Here is a 15,596-nt window from a genome sequence, read left to right on the forward strand (position 1 = left end):
CTAGTGTCTGCTAATACTAACTAATAGAATCAAAAAGGGAAAAAACGATCCAACATGGGAAGCGGGACACACAGCAGACTCATAGAATGGCAGATGTCCTAAATAGCACTCTGGCCTCAGAATCAGCCCTTAAGGCATTCGGATCTGGCTGAAGAGCCCATGAGAGTATTTTAGGCATGGAAAGTCAAGACACTCTGGGGGAAAAAAAAAAAAAAAAAAAAAAAAACAAAAACCTAAATGAAAGATCTCTGTGAATGAGATTCCACTGGAGAGAATGGGGCCATCAAAGAAGGAGGTACCTTTCTCTGAAGGGAGGAGAGAATTTCCACTTTGACTATGACCCTGTTGGAATAAGATCAAAGTCGGCGAACCCCAAAGGCTTCCATAGCCTTGGCAACTCATGACTAGAGCCTAGAGAGATTACTGACGCCATAAACAAGAGTGTCAAATTGTTAAGTCAACAACAGGAGTCACTGTGTACTTACGTCTCATGTGGGATCTGTCCTTAATGTGTTGTCCAATGTGAAGTAATGCTATAACTAGTACTGAAACAGTATTTTTACACTTTGGGTTTCTGTGTGAGTGCAAACTGATGAAATCTTTACTTAATATATACTGAATCAATCTTCTGTATATAAAGATAATTGCAAATGAATCTTGATGTGAATGGAATAGGATTGGGAGCAGGAGATGCGAGGGGTGCGAGTGGGAGGGAAATTATGGGGGGGGAGCCAATGCAATGCATAAACTGTACTTTGGAAATTTATATTTACTAAATAAAAAAAAAAGAACACACACACAAAAAAAGAGTGAGCTATTCATCAAAATAAATGTATTTCTGTAAAAAAAAAAAAAAAGAGCCTTGAAAGCCATATTTATTTTCTTTATCCAGAAGGAAATAGGGGCTATCAAAGGGTTTAAATGAGAGAGTGATGAGATCAGATTTGATTTGGCAACATTACCGTTTCTGTTGTGTGGTTAATGGTGGCCAAAGAGACCGGTTAGGAGACAACAGCAGTAGTCCAGCAGCACAAAGGGATGGAGCAGTCACAGCAAGAAGCGAATTCAGGAGAAATCTCCTGGAGAGATACAGGGAAGCAGGGACTCCCCCTCTCTGCAATCCCCTCCTGCAGTCACTGCTCCGTAGTGTCCACTATGAGGTCAACATAGATTCCACGGTGCTTTCCCCTCAGCCTTTATCTCTCCATGTTTTTAAGATAAAAAAAAATTCAAAAGAAAAAACATATCAGAAGAATATATAAAGTTTTATCAGTTAACTGAGGATGTCTTAGTGGATGTTCTTTCCCACTCATGTTTGTTTAACTTTTTCAGCTCTACCCTGTTCTGCAAGGATCAGATTAAGAAAGTACCAGAAGATAAATAACCAGTGTAAGAAAAAGAAATGGGCTCCTCTGAAGCAAAGGCTGAGGCCCCAGCTCTTCAGTCATCTACAGCAGTGGTTGTTAAATATGGCTCTAGCACAGAATCGTCCAAGGAATGTAAAATAATTTACCCACACGCAGTTCACCCTCCTGCATCCTACTTCTCAAATTGTGCAACACGGTTATTCCCTGAATATTTTATGACTTTTTAAATTCAATATAAAAGTTTAAAACTGAACTCTGATTTTGTGTTTCTAAATCTTAGCAAATTGCCTGAAATGCTAGTCATGCAATACATATTTAATTTCCATTGCAGCTGCAATTGACATGTGTTGGACATATTATGGGAGAAACATGATTAGTACCTTGGGGTCCTTATGATATAAATAGCCATGGATAATGACTCTTAAAGGACATTTTAAAAGTACATTGTTCATATAATGCAGTATGAGCATACAAGCACACAAATCAAAAACACCCACAACTGAAAAACACTTTTTCACAAAAATACCTTAACCATATGCAACATACTTTGGTATTTTCTGTTTTTTTGCTCATGTTTATAAAATAAAAAAAGCAGCAATGGTTGTAACTCTTTACATTAATTTCAAGACCAACCAAAGAGAGTTACATAATACTTTGAAAAAGCCTTAGGTAGTGGCTTTAACTCAACTTCTGAACACTGATAACAACACACCATTCAGGTGCTTTTATTCAGCAAAAGTACCAATGTTTAAGAGTTTTTTAAAAATTCCAATTATCACAAAGACAATTCACCCCAATTTGGAAAAAGACATTGGGTTTATCTTACTACTGAAAGGGAACTAAACCACTCATGGTTAGAGATTAACTCATTAAGACCCAATGATGTACACTCAATGAGATAATTTCCTTAATGTTCTCTGTTAGCATTAGTAAGGGAAGGGAAAAGTCTCAAAGTGAAAGATGTTTTCCCAGCAATGTAGTGACAGTATTAAAAAATGAGAAAATATGAGAACACATTTAGGTGAATACAGTTTACTGAGCTATCCTAAGTCATATTAAATAAAAACATTTTTATTTTAGAAAACATAGAATAAGATAGTAAGTTTTAAATAAAGGAGATCTGTAATATAACATACCCAAGTACAGAAAGAAAACGTACTTCTGTTTTTATTATGCTATCTATGTAATCAACATGAAAGCAGTAAGTCCTAAGCATTGCTTTCTTTACTACTAAGTGATTTATGGATCTCATGTGTGAAATATCAATGGTGATACATACCTGGGGGAGACGCCTTTGCCTCCTCTAACTACATCTGTTACCCTCTGGAATTCTAGAAGTTAATTCCATCGTTCTCTCTCTGCAGTTCTAGAAGTTAACTGAGAATACGTTCACACAACCGAAGGCTATTTCCTCCAGCATTCTTTCTGCTAAAGTATGTCAATGAGACAGTCTCCTCATAGCCAATGAGGTAAAAGCAGACATGATCTCTGCTACTTATGTATCATAAACCGAAGAAGAAAGGAGAAGCCTTCCCTTGACCCCACTCCCATAAGCAGAAATATGGACATACTGACCACAACAGACCAAAGATGAAAGGCAGGTATTGAAGACGGTTTGTACTGTTCCTGTTGCTACATGAGAGAAAATTAGATGCATATATTGTTTCAGGTTCTATTTTTTTTTGTAAAAGGGCCAAATCCATACCTTAATAAAAAACAATTCCTATTCTATAACTTATCCCTCTAAACTCAGCAAGAAAGGGTAGATAAAATGAGTGAAAAGTGAAGATTAATTACGTTACAGAAGAAAAGTTAATGAACAAAAACATGGAAGGATGTGAGGTTATTCAAGGAACATATGGTAATAGGTCATAAATTCCCAAATCAACAATCAAAATTGTCAAATATTTCCTAGAGGATGCGGGTACTTCTTTTCTACAGACTGAAGCTTTCCTTTTGTTGACAAGAAAAAACTTTTTGGTATATATTTCACACAAAATTCTGAAGTAGAAACACATTCTTCATATCACCACACCCAAATATACAGCAATATAAATATGATAGGGATCTACATTTAAATATTGGACTCATATCTCTGCAGAGTCAAATGAGGACTATTGTATTGTGAATTGATATAGCATTATAAAATAACTTACATAAAGAGACTTAATGGAAAAAAGTAAAATAAAACAGCTTAAACATTATTGATTCTTTCAAGTGGAAGGTGTCTCTGATGGCTGGAATCAGAGGGATAAATCATGTAAGTGTTCTAATAATTTCTTTCTTACAAAGTTAATTTGGAGATACTTAAGTATACAGCTTATCTGGTCTTTTTTTAATACAGTGTTTCCTCATACATAAAGTTCATAGAGATATATGCAACTGTATTAGCATAAGTTATTCCAACAATGCAGTCTTCTTTTAGGCACATAACATCACTACTATTTCCAAGCTAATGGTTGACTAAGTTTTTCATTTGTTATTGACCAAATATTTTTTCATATGTGTTTCTTAAGGACAACAGAATTTTATTGATCAAACACTAAATACATTAGTAGAAATATATTTTATAGATACTTGTCCTATTTAATTACATTAATTTATTAATACAAACACTGAGATAAGTCAGGTATAGCACCTCTAAAAATGCAAACTAGGGGAAATATTACAGCTTTTCTCCCACCTATTCTTGATAAAACAATTACTATTGTTATATTCTTGATATAACAATTACTATTGTAATTAAATAACAGAAACAGTAATGACAACTGTATTGACAAGTTTGTGAAAGGAAGGAGGTTCAATATATGTAGGAGCTTGGAGACAGTTCAAATTTATTTAGTTTTCATCTAAAGGGAGTGACAGAGATGTTCTTAGGCTAGGTATTAATTATCTAATAAGATAATACATAGCATTCTGATAAGAAAAGTTTAGCAGGCATAGAAGCAATAATGATGATAAAAATAAATGTGACCTGGTGTATGACCAATTAAAGAGATAGTAAATGCTCTCATCTCTATGTAGATTTACCATGTAAGAATTTATATTCAAAATATGAATAATAGAAGAGATACACAAGCTAAAAGACCAGAGTTACACTTAAAATGGGTTAACATGGCTTACTGTCATAACTGTCCATAGAACAATTAATCATGAAATAGAATGATTAGAAATTTGATGAGACAAAGATCAACTGTTGGTTTTCTTTGGTTTCTCAATAAACGTTATTTGAAAAAAAACTTCAGAAACCTCAGTCTCTGAGATATTCAGGCAAAATAGGAAGCATAGTACACAATATAAGCCTCAGCAGCAACAGACTATTCATGTGGCTTTCAGAACTATTGCTGACTATCTTTAAAAGTCAACAAAATATGAAAAGCCTTTAGGGAATTTTGAAAATTGAAGAGTAAAGAAATATACCAAGTACTGTATTTCATTAACAATTCAAATGAATTATCATAAAATGAACGTCACAGTATCTAGACAGATTCTAATCTTCCATGGCATCACCTGAAAATATCCTGCTTCGTAGAGATGTTCACTGGTGATAACGGTTTGGAGAGAATGGGAAGCTAAAAGACTATCACGCCAAAGCTTAACCACATTTAAAGTGAAGCAACACAACTAGTTACAAAATCAAAATGCATTTATTTGGTTAACCATTTCTGTTATTCCCTGCTAAGATACATCTTCCACTTTGAGAATGAAGGCAATCATTTTTATGGATATTGTCAAGAATTTTTTAATTACAAATAAAAAATTAAAAGTATGCTACTTACCTATTCCAATGAAAACAGCTTTGTAGCCATCTTCTTTCAAAGTGCGAAGAGTCATTTCATTTACAGAAAGGCTTTTACCACAAACTATCTGTAAGAAATAGTATTTTAAATAATAAATATCTTGTATTTGATTAACTAAAACCTTAATATTTATCAAAAATAATGAAAATTAGTCCAAAACTCCAAGTTTATATAAGATTCCACTTATAATATGTAAAAATATTTTTTACTTTTAGTATATACACCTATAAATATACAAGATACATAGACACAAAGACACACACACACACATCAATGTTTTATTTAATGGTTAAATGCAGCAGAAAAGCCAAATCAATTAAAATCAAGTCAATAAATTTCATAGCCTTGTGGGGCATTTTAAACAATAAAATGGTAAATGAGGTACCATTCCTACTTCAGTGTAGTGAAGAAGCGGAAGATTAACTGAAATACATATAGAAGTATATAACCACTACATATATATGGAACTTAAGACTGATGCCAGCTAAGGTCCTAAGGATGAGACTACAGGAGAAAGTGGGATTTCAATAGGGCCTTTAAAAAGAACAGATAGGATTTTGATAGGGGACACTGTCCAGAGAAGATGAACAAAGTCAGGGGGCAGAGGAGAGTCACCTCTATTAAAAGTCACAATACTTTTCTCAGTTCCCAGACATGAGTTGATTTCAGAACCAGAATCTGCAGAATGAAGAGGTGATCAGGTTCCTAAAGAAGCAACCCTGCATCATCCTGGCCAGTAAATACTATAATAATCCCTCTTGTTCCCAAGAGGAACTACAGTGATTTACCAGGAAAGTGTGCACTGGGCAAAAAGAAATAATCAGACATTTCAAATATGGTTGGAGTGGGTTCTTCACTGACACTGTACCTGAAGAGTGAGGAATAAATAAGAAAATGCAAAAAAAAAAAAAAAAAGCCTGATTGAAATTTGGTTCACAGTGGACCCACCGAGACCACAGATTTAGTCAGTGATCATTCTTCTAGTTCATAAATAATTTTTTTACATTTGTCAGTTGAAATAATCCCCATATTGGGTCTTTGGTCTGTGAAGTAAGAGCTGTAATAGGTAAAATAGTTGGGAAGACCACCTGAAAACATATGAAAATTTGGCCAAGAGAGTAAACAAAGCACAATTTGATATTTTGTGTTTGTGTGGGATGGTAGATATAGTAGTGTTCTTTGCCATATCTCCTTTTAATTCAGCAGTGTAACTCTGGTTAAGACCAGAAGATTCATGGAGGATGGATCATAAACCACTGAATGATCAACTCAAGAATTTCCCTGATTTCAGTTTCAATGACAGATGTGATATTATTGCTACAGCAGATTAATAAGATCATGGATTCACTGTGTGAGACCACTGCTTTAGAAAAAAGAATCGTTTTTACATTTCAATTAAAACAATTCATCAGAAACAGTTCACAGTCACAGAGTACAGATAACAATATCCACATATAGTTCTACCTCTGGGATAGGTCAACTTAAGGAACACTGTATTTATTCTGAAGTGATCTGGACTTTCCATACAATGTCACAGTGATCCACTGTATTGATCACATCATGAAAATTGAGCAGCAACAGCAAGAGCAAAGTGAAAACTTTGTTAAGATACATGCAAATCAAAGGGTAGAAGATAAACCCTATAATCAGGGACTAGTCATCTGAATAAAGTTGAGAGATCCAGTCATTAGGTATGTGTCAGTATATCCCCTATAAAAATACAAGACAAGTAAGTTAATCTTGCATTTTCTGCCATAAAGATAGGATGCACACTGGAAAAAAAAATTGTATTCTGAAGGCAAAATCCATAAGCTGGATCACAGAGGAATAACAACTTATCCAAGTAGCAATAATAAATGCAGCTGACCCATACAGAACACTTAACTAAGTGCAAAGGTGCTCTGCATAAACTAACCCATTCAATAATCACAACAGCACTATGGAGTCTTAGCAGTGCTTTCGTTTTACAGATGATGATGCTAAAGGACAAAAGAGCTTGGGTAATTTTTATTGAAAGCATATGTGTACTCTAATTTCAGAGTCCACCTGCATAACAACTATGCTTTCACATTTCCCGAGGTTAAAGGGAGAATGAAGGGCTGAGCTCTCATCATTCTCACGGGCCAAAAAAAGCCTCTTTTATGAGGCCCTCTACTTAAAATGTAGTGTCTTTAGAATATAAAGTGCAAGGCAAGGAAAGGAGACACAAGTAAGGGAAAGATGACTGTGACAGATCAGAAGGGGCCAACTTTTACCTTCCTAAATACTAACCGTGTTTTCATATTTGTAGATAGGGAACTATTTGAATGTTTATAAAGGATACCCATGTTGTGATTAACACCTAGTTACTTAGAACTCTGGAACACATCAAATACCATGGAGTAAACTGGAACATTAATGAAATATGTACTATTAAAAATGTTTAATAGTGAGTTTCTAATAGTGTCACTGCAGAATTAGTGGAATTAAATGCCATTAAAATTATCTAATAATAAGGCTTTAGAATTTTCATTAATTCAGACTTTAAAGGATGGATCATTTGTTAGAAAGATGGAAAATTTCATATTTATTTTATGATCTAAATCATCTTAATACCAATATTAATTAAGGTTATATACGAAAGACAATGACAGGTACACATATTTTAAGACAATGTATACAAAATCAGCTTGAAAAAACAAATCCTGGTGATCTATATCCTGTATGCAGTAGGGTGATCACAGCTACCAATAATGGACTATGTATTTCAAAATAGCTCCAAGAAGGATTTTTTGTTTTCTGTAATTATACAAAGTTGGTAATTACACTGTATACATGTATCAAGACACCACATTACACACCACACATGTGTACAATTATTAAATGTAAATTTAAAACATTAAAAAGAAATATTAGCAAATTGCAAAGAATGCAATTTCCAAAGATGAAGAGTAGAAAGCCCTGACAATAGGTGGAGGTGTTCCTCAGAATAATTAATATTAGGGTTAAGGTATCTATTGCCTCAACAGTGATCCAGGAAAGATCTCCTGTCCTTACTGAGATGGGGTGAGTGTGTGTTTATGTATATGTGTGCACACAAATGCAATAGTTTAGTTTGTAATGCCTAATGTGATTTATCAAAAAGGGACTGACGATATCACAATTCTTCCACCATATCAAGTGAACATGCCTTGAGTTAATGATATCCAGGAAGGATGCACAGAGATTTTAAATTTCTATAGTCTGTAGGCAATGGTGTGCAATTAGGAAAGGGGAGCATTGGTATTTTTCTTTGGTATATAAAAATCTTTAAGTATCTTGAACCTTGGTGTTAGTTTGCTAAGATATCACTAAGCTTCTGACTTTCCTGAGGATAGACACTGAAAAAGATGGGTGCTAATCATCACCAGGCAGCAGCTGCATGATGGAAAGGAGACCAGAGCAATAACAGGATTTAAAGGAGTGACAGGCACCAAGAGGCTTCCCTCTCTAAAGCCTCAAACCCAAGCACTTGACTTGAAATAAAAACCTACTCTCAGAAAGAACCAAGCACTAGGAGCAAGATTTTTGACAAAAAAATATTTAAACTTTATATGATGCTTTGGGAAACCGAACTAAGACTTGTTTAAAAAAAAAAAAACAAAAACTAAAACTAACATGATAGTAATAGACAACAAAATCATTACTGTAGCTGATAATCTATGAAATGTTAGCATTTGTTAATATGATGTTAGATAGACATAGAAACAATGAACATACTCCACATTTTTGATAAGCTCTAAGATGGAAAATAGATTTTTAATATAATATTTAGCTATAGACAAAAATTATATTTCTAGCTACTAATGCATGTTTCTCCCCTTCTAGCAGAGATATATAATCTTATATTTGTTTTCCAATATTTTCCCATAATAGTGGAAATTCTTGATTCAAATTAGCACTGTATAAAACAAACTTGTACGGAGATATTACCAGGGAACTTACTACGATATTTTGTCTCAAATAACAAAGCAGGAAAGCTTTCTATTTTTTTTTTTTCTTTTTGACAGGCAGAATGGACAGCGAGAGAGAGAGACAGAGAGAAAGGTCTTCCTTTTCCTTTGGTTCACCCCACAATGGCCACTGCAGCCGGCACACCGTCTGATCCGAAGCCAGGAGCCAGGCGCCTCTCCTGGTCTCCCATGTGGGTGCAGGGCCCAAGCACTTGGGCCATCCTCCACTGCACTCCTGGGCCACAGCAGAGAGCTGGCCTGGAAGAGGAGCAACCGGGACAGAATCTGGCGCCCCGACCGGGACTAGAACCTGGTGTGCCTGATTAGCCTACTGAGCCGCGGCGCTGGCCGCAAAGTTGAATTCTATCAAAATATTTTGGGAATGGCAAATTTACATATTTTAAGCATGTAATAGAAGAAATGAAAGATCTTTACGCAGACTTTACACTTGAAAACTTGAAAAATTAAAACATATAATACAAAATATAAAACAAAAATATTCATGTCCACCTAAATTCTGAATTGTAAAACAAGAAAGCAGATTTCATTTAAATGATTAGTGACTTGTCTGACACAATTATAATGGGAGATTCTTTTGAAGTCTGCATTGCATGAAAAAAACTTGCAGGGCTCTTTACTGGAATTTTTACCACAAAATTAAGGCTTTTATAAAAATATAATTATTAAGCCTATCATAAAGAATAATTTTATTACACTAGAGATGATCATTTCAAATGAAAACATTTGAGAACATACTGGGTTAACTTAAAATAGTATATCCTACCAATTAGTGAAAGAGAAAAATGCAAGGGCCAGCATCATGGTGAAGCAGGTTAAGCCATCCCATATGAGTGCACGTTTCAGTTCTAGCTGCTCCGTTTCCAATCCAGCTCCCTACTAATGTACCTAGGAAAACAGCAGAAGATACTCAAGTGCCTGCGCCCCTGTCACCCTTGTGGCAGATGCAGATGGAATTCCAGGCTCCTAGCCTTGGTCTGACCCAGGGCAACCACTGTGGCCATTTAAGGAGTGAACTAGCACTTCAAACGTCTCCCCCTCAGCCTCCACTCCCCAGCCATGTATCTACCTCTCTCTGTCACTCTTTCAAATAAATATTTTTTTAAAAAGGAAAAATTTGAAATCTATCCTGACAATAAAGAAGCAAAAAGTCCTACAAAATTGCTGTCTAAAAGGAAAGTCCAAAACTATAATTATTCAAAAAAACCTAAAACAATGAAAATATACAGATGCCAATAAAGGCATACTTTGATAACATTAATAATCTTATATATTTTCATTATCCAACTTGCAAAAATGAACATGAAGTAAGAACACAAGTAAAAAAGGTTAAAGGGAAAAAGAAACAATGATTGAATTATAGGGAGGAGGAATAAAGACTAGCCAGTAATGAATGGTTAAGAAAGATAAAACTTTCAGATCTGTCTTTTAAGGTGCATTAACTAAAGGAAGCACTACCTATTCTTATCAAGAGAAAACATTAAAAAAATACAAGAGAAGGAAGGCATTTGGCATGGCAGTAAGATGCTGACTGGGACGCCTGAGACCCATGTCATAATGACAGGGTAAAGTTCCTGGATCTAGCAGCTGACCCTGGTTTCCTGCCAATGAAGACTATGGGACACAGCTCACGTGGTGGGCTTCCTGCCACCCATGTGGGAGATCTGAACTGAGTTCTGGGATCCTGGCTTTTAATCCTTGGGCATCTGGAGAAAGAACGAGCAGATAAGCGCTCTATCTTTCTCTACTTCTCAAATACATTAATTAACAAATATAAGAAAAACAAATTCTACAGGTGAGAAAGCAAAAAAAGATATTTTATTATATATTAGAATAATGCTTCATTATGTTAATAAACTAAAAATGTCTCAAACAGAAAAAAACTGCTTCCTAGGATAATTTATATTAGCAAAATTAACATGAGAATAAAAGACAAATAACAATCAAATTGTGAAAAAGAATGATCAATGTTGTCTGTTAAAAAGGCCTTGAAATCAGAATTTACAAATTTAATGAAAAATATAAGACTCAAAAAATATTTATACCAATGACAAAATAACTAAATGCTTAGAAGTTTATTTTCATAAAGCTAACATAATTCTATCCCCAAAACTCACAAAGACAACAAGCAAAAGGAACAACAACAACAAAAAAAAACAAAAATCAGCTTTGATTTGAAACTCTGCAAGGGCAGCAACTTACTTGACTATTTCTCAGTATTTTTCTAGCTTTAATACTCCTAATATAAATGTCTATGCATAATAAAATTTTAAGAAAATGCTAACAAATCTAGTTCTATATGTATATAAATAATAAAAAGAGATGCAAAAATTGATCCGGAAATGCAAATATTAATGTAATTCAACAGAAAAACTGAACATGTTTTTAAAATGGTATTTGAAAAAGTTAACATCCTTTATTGTCTTAAAAAGTTTATAAAATTTGGTAAGCTAAGACTAGGAAGTGATAATATTTATCTGATATGATTAAAAATGCTACCTCAAAAATACAAAAAAGATTCAATGTGTTATCATTAACGTACTAGAGATTCCAGCCATTGAAACAGTAGAAGAAAAAATAAATACAAAATATAAAGAATAGATAAGAATCTCATCACATTCTACTGACATGATATTTGACTTGAAAAATTCATCTTAGAACTCAAGAGAATGAATTGGCTATTAGATATGAAATAAATTATTCAACAGGAAACTTAGCTGAACAAGATAATTAAGAGATGCTAAATTGAACTTGGTTGAGGACATAACTGGTTATGTTATTTGGATGGATAGCTATGCTTATTAAACCATTAGGAATATAGAACTGAGGCCGGCGCCATGGCACTGTAGGTTAATCCTCCACCTGCAGTGCTGGCATCCCATATGGGAGCCGGTTCTAATCCCAGCTGCTCCTCTTCTGATCCAGCTCTCTGCTATGGCCTGGGAGAGCAGTAGAAGATGGCCCAGGTGGGTGCTTGGGCCCCTGCACCCATGTGGGAGACCGGGAAGAAGCTCCTGGCTCCTGGCTGCAGATCTGCACAGCTTGGGTCGTTGCGGCCATTTGGAGAGTGAACCAATGGATGGAAGACCTTTCCTTCTGTCTCTCCCTCTCACTGTCTGTAACTCTAACTCTCACATAAATAAATAAAATCTTAAAAAAAAAAAACAAAAGAATATAGCACTGTAGTTAAAATAAGGATGGTTCTAGGTTCTGACACATTACTTGATAAAAAGTGAATACTGGAGGCCAGCATTGTGCACTGTGGGATAAATCACTACCTGCAGCACCAGCTACCTATAAGGCTGCCAATTCAAGCTCAGCTGCTCCACTTTCAATCCATCTCCCTGCTTATGTGCCTGGGAAAGCAATCAAAGATGGCCCAAGTCCTTGGGCCCCTGCAGCCATGTGGGAACGGAAGTTTCTCTCTCTCTCTCTCTCTTCCTTTCTCTCCTTCTCTAACTCTGCCTTTCAAGTAAGTAAATATATTTTTAAAAGTGTATACTGGGGCCAGTGCTGTGGCAGAGTAGGTTAACCATCTACCTGTGGCTCCAGCATCCCATATCGCTGCCAGTTCAAGTCCCAGCTGCTCCACTTCTGATCCAGCTCTCTGCTATGGCCTGGAGGAAGCTCCTCGCTTCTGGCTACAGATCAGTCCAGCTCCAGCCACTGCAGATATTTGGGAGTGAGCCATAGGATGCAAGACCTCTCCCTCTCTTTCTTCCCTCTCTCTAACTATGCCTCTCAAGTAAATAAATAAATCTTTTTAAAAAGTGTATACTGAGGCCGGTGCCACGGCTCAATAGGCTAATCCTCCACCTTGCGGTGCCGGCACACCGGGTTCTAGTCCCTGTCGGGGCGCCAGATTCTCTCCCGGTTGCCCCTCTTCCAGGCCAGCTCTCTGCTGTGGCCCGGGAGTGCAGAGGAGGATGGCCCAAGTGCTTGGGCCCTGCACCCCATGGGAGACCAGGAGAAGCACCTGGCTCCTGGCTTTGGATCAGCGCGGTGCGCCGGCCACAGTCGCCAGCCGTGGCGGCCACTGGAGGGTGAACCAACGGCAAAGGAAGACCTTTCTCTCTGTCTCTCTTTCTCTCACTGTCCACTCTGCCTGTCCAAAAAAAAAAAAAAAGTGTATACTGAATAGTTATTCATTGAATAAATGAAACAAACCTTTTAGACAGAAAAAGTAGAGAAACAGATGAAACCATAAGATCATGAAAGCCCAAAATAAATACAAATATAAGAGAATTTATACATCAGAGGCTCCACAGGATTCAAACAGCATAAATTAAGAAAAGTTCATTTCACTGCCAAAGTTATTCTTGACTTTGAAATGTAAAATGTTAACTAAGAGGGACAACCTGAAGGCACATTATAAGGAAAATTTGGATGATGAGAAAATGGTGGTAATAAATGTAGACCACTTCTTAAAAATGAATGCTCTTATGGCCAAAGTTGGTTGGTTATAAAAGCCTGTAAGAGAACTCATCCATGGATGGAAGCCTACAATGTGCAACAAAATTTCTGTCTCTCCTCAGACTTGTATATTCAATTTCTTTTATTTTTTTTTTTAACATGCAGAGTGGACAGTGAGAGAAAGAGAGAAAGGTCTTCCTTTTTGCCGTTGGTTCACCCCACAATGGCCACTGCAGCCGGCGCACCGCGCCAATCTGAAGCCAGGAGCCAGGTGCTTCTCCTGGTCTCCCATGCGGGTGCAGGGCCCAAGGCCTTGGGCCATCCTCCACTGTACTTCCGGGCCACAGCAGAGAGCTGAAATAGGAGCAACCCGGACAGAATCCAGCACCCTGACCGGGACTAGAACCCAGTGTGCCAGCGCTGCAGGTGGAGAATTAGCCTTTTGAGCCGCGGCGCCGGCCTTCAATTTCTTATTCACATAGCAAATTTGAGTATTTTGTCTCCTTTGCATCTTACAATTACCTAAGATATGGATATGACCGTACTATCAACTTCCTCTTCAATTTGCATTCTAATTTTCCTCTATAATGTAATAAATTCACTGGGTTTAAAATCCAAAGGTACAAAATGGTGATGAATTCTATCCTTATCTTCCCAAAGGCACTCTATGATATCAGATTCTTATCTCTTTCCAGAGATATTCTATGCATAAGTAAGCTTATATGTTATTTCCTACACAATTCACAGTAGTGTACTTTTCCTGATGAATAGATACTGACTGAAGCTACATAAATTAATTGAATTTGCCACAGCTATTTGACTACAAAATTAGGAAGCTACATGACTGTAGCTGAAATCCACTCTTTTGGCACTCAATACATTGTCTATTATCAATGTCTTGATGAGCTTTCAAATATGAGTAATGGATATGCCATATTATACAATATATCTTATCCTGTAAAAAACTGAATACACTTTTAAAATTATTTACAACATAAATCTAGAAATGACTTAGGGTAATGTTGGATTCATCTATAATTGGTAGTAACACCAAATATATTAGTTCAAAGACTCAGTAAATAATCATCTCCTTATTTAGTGAGAATTCTGTAATAGCTTAAATTCAAAATGGAAGGCATTAAAAGAACTTTCCATTAAAAGTAACCATCCCTTAAAATTGATTAGATTTAAGGTGGAGTCCATGCCCTCCACCATGCCCCCTGTGTGATCTCATGGCCCTACCTGACCCCACCTGTATGTGCACTTGCCTATCAGGCTATGTAACCACTCCTCTTTGGAAGTAGATGAAAGGTCTGGAACACAGTGGGCCCACTCTTTGTTGCCCTTGTTGCCTGTGCCTTCAGGGCGCATGGCCTTTGGGCTACCGGCTCTGCTGCTCTGCTTTCCTGCCTGCTTGCTTGCTGCACGTGGCTTGCTCCTGGCCTGCTCTCTGCTTGGTATGGATCCAACTTAACTTCTAGACTTCTCTTTCTCCCCTCAATAAAGCCATCACTGTCGCTCTCCTACTAATTTCTCTCACTGAATAAAATCCTTAAAACTTAAAAAAAAATTTAAAAAGTAACAATCGCTAAATTATCTATTTTGAACACTAGAATTTGGATATTGAGTTTGTGTACATTTGGATATAGAGTTGTGTACATCTATGCTGTGTTTTTGCTATCACACAGTTTTGTTTAGTGTTATATGTGAACACTTCATTATGCAACTACTGTCAAATAAAATGCAACAAGACCTATAAATGCATACATTGCTATTTGAGACGCTTCCCCTCTTTCTGATTAACTTTTAATTTTACTGACAAAATATGTGACAAAGGACTTTTTAAAGCACTTTGAAAATATCTTGTGCATATATTTACAGAAGTATATGTAAATCACAGTATATTATTGTTTTATATTCATCACTGAAAATTAATACTTTTGAAACAAAAATTACAATTGGTTTAGGTGAAGAGTCAGAGTACAACAGTCTTAACCGAAAAGAATAGAAACATCTAAAGCTATATT

The 15,596-nt window shown here is 36.2% G+C and overlaps 1 protein-coding gene across 1 annotated transcript in view; it reads right to left on the reverse strand.

Annotated features, from left to right (window-relative positions):
* DPYD (dihydropyrimidine dehydrogenase) overlaps window positions 1–15,596 on the reverse strand; it is a 1,003,571-nt gene that overhangs the window by 710,070 nt on the left and 277,905 nt on the right. Inside the window, exon 8 of the mRNA XM_062191802.1 lies at window positions 5,147–5,234. Within this exon, the coding sequence (XP_062047786.1) occupies window positions 5,147–5,234 (88 nt within the window). The remainder of the gene's footprint in view (window positions 1–5,146; window positions 5,235–15,596) is intronic.

The sequence above is a fragment of the Lepus europaeus genome, chromosome 5 (genome assembly GCF_033115175.1).
Source record: "Lepus europaeus isolate LE1 chromosome 5, mLepTim1.pri, whole genome shotgun sequence".
Taxonomy (NCBI): domain Eukaryota; kingdom Metazoa; phylum Chordata; class Mammalia; order Lagomorpha; family Leporidae; genus Lepus; species Lepus europaeus.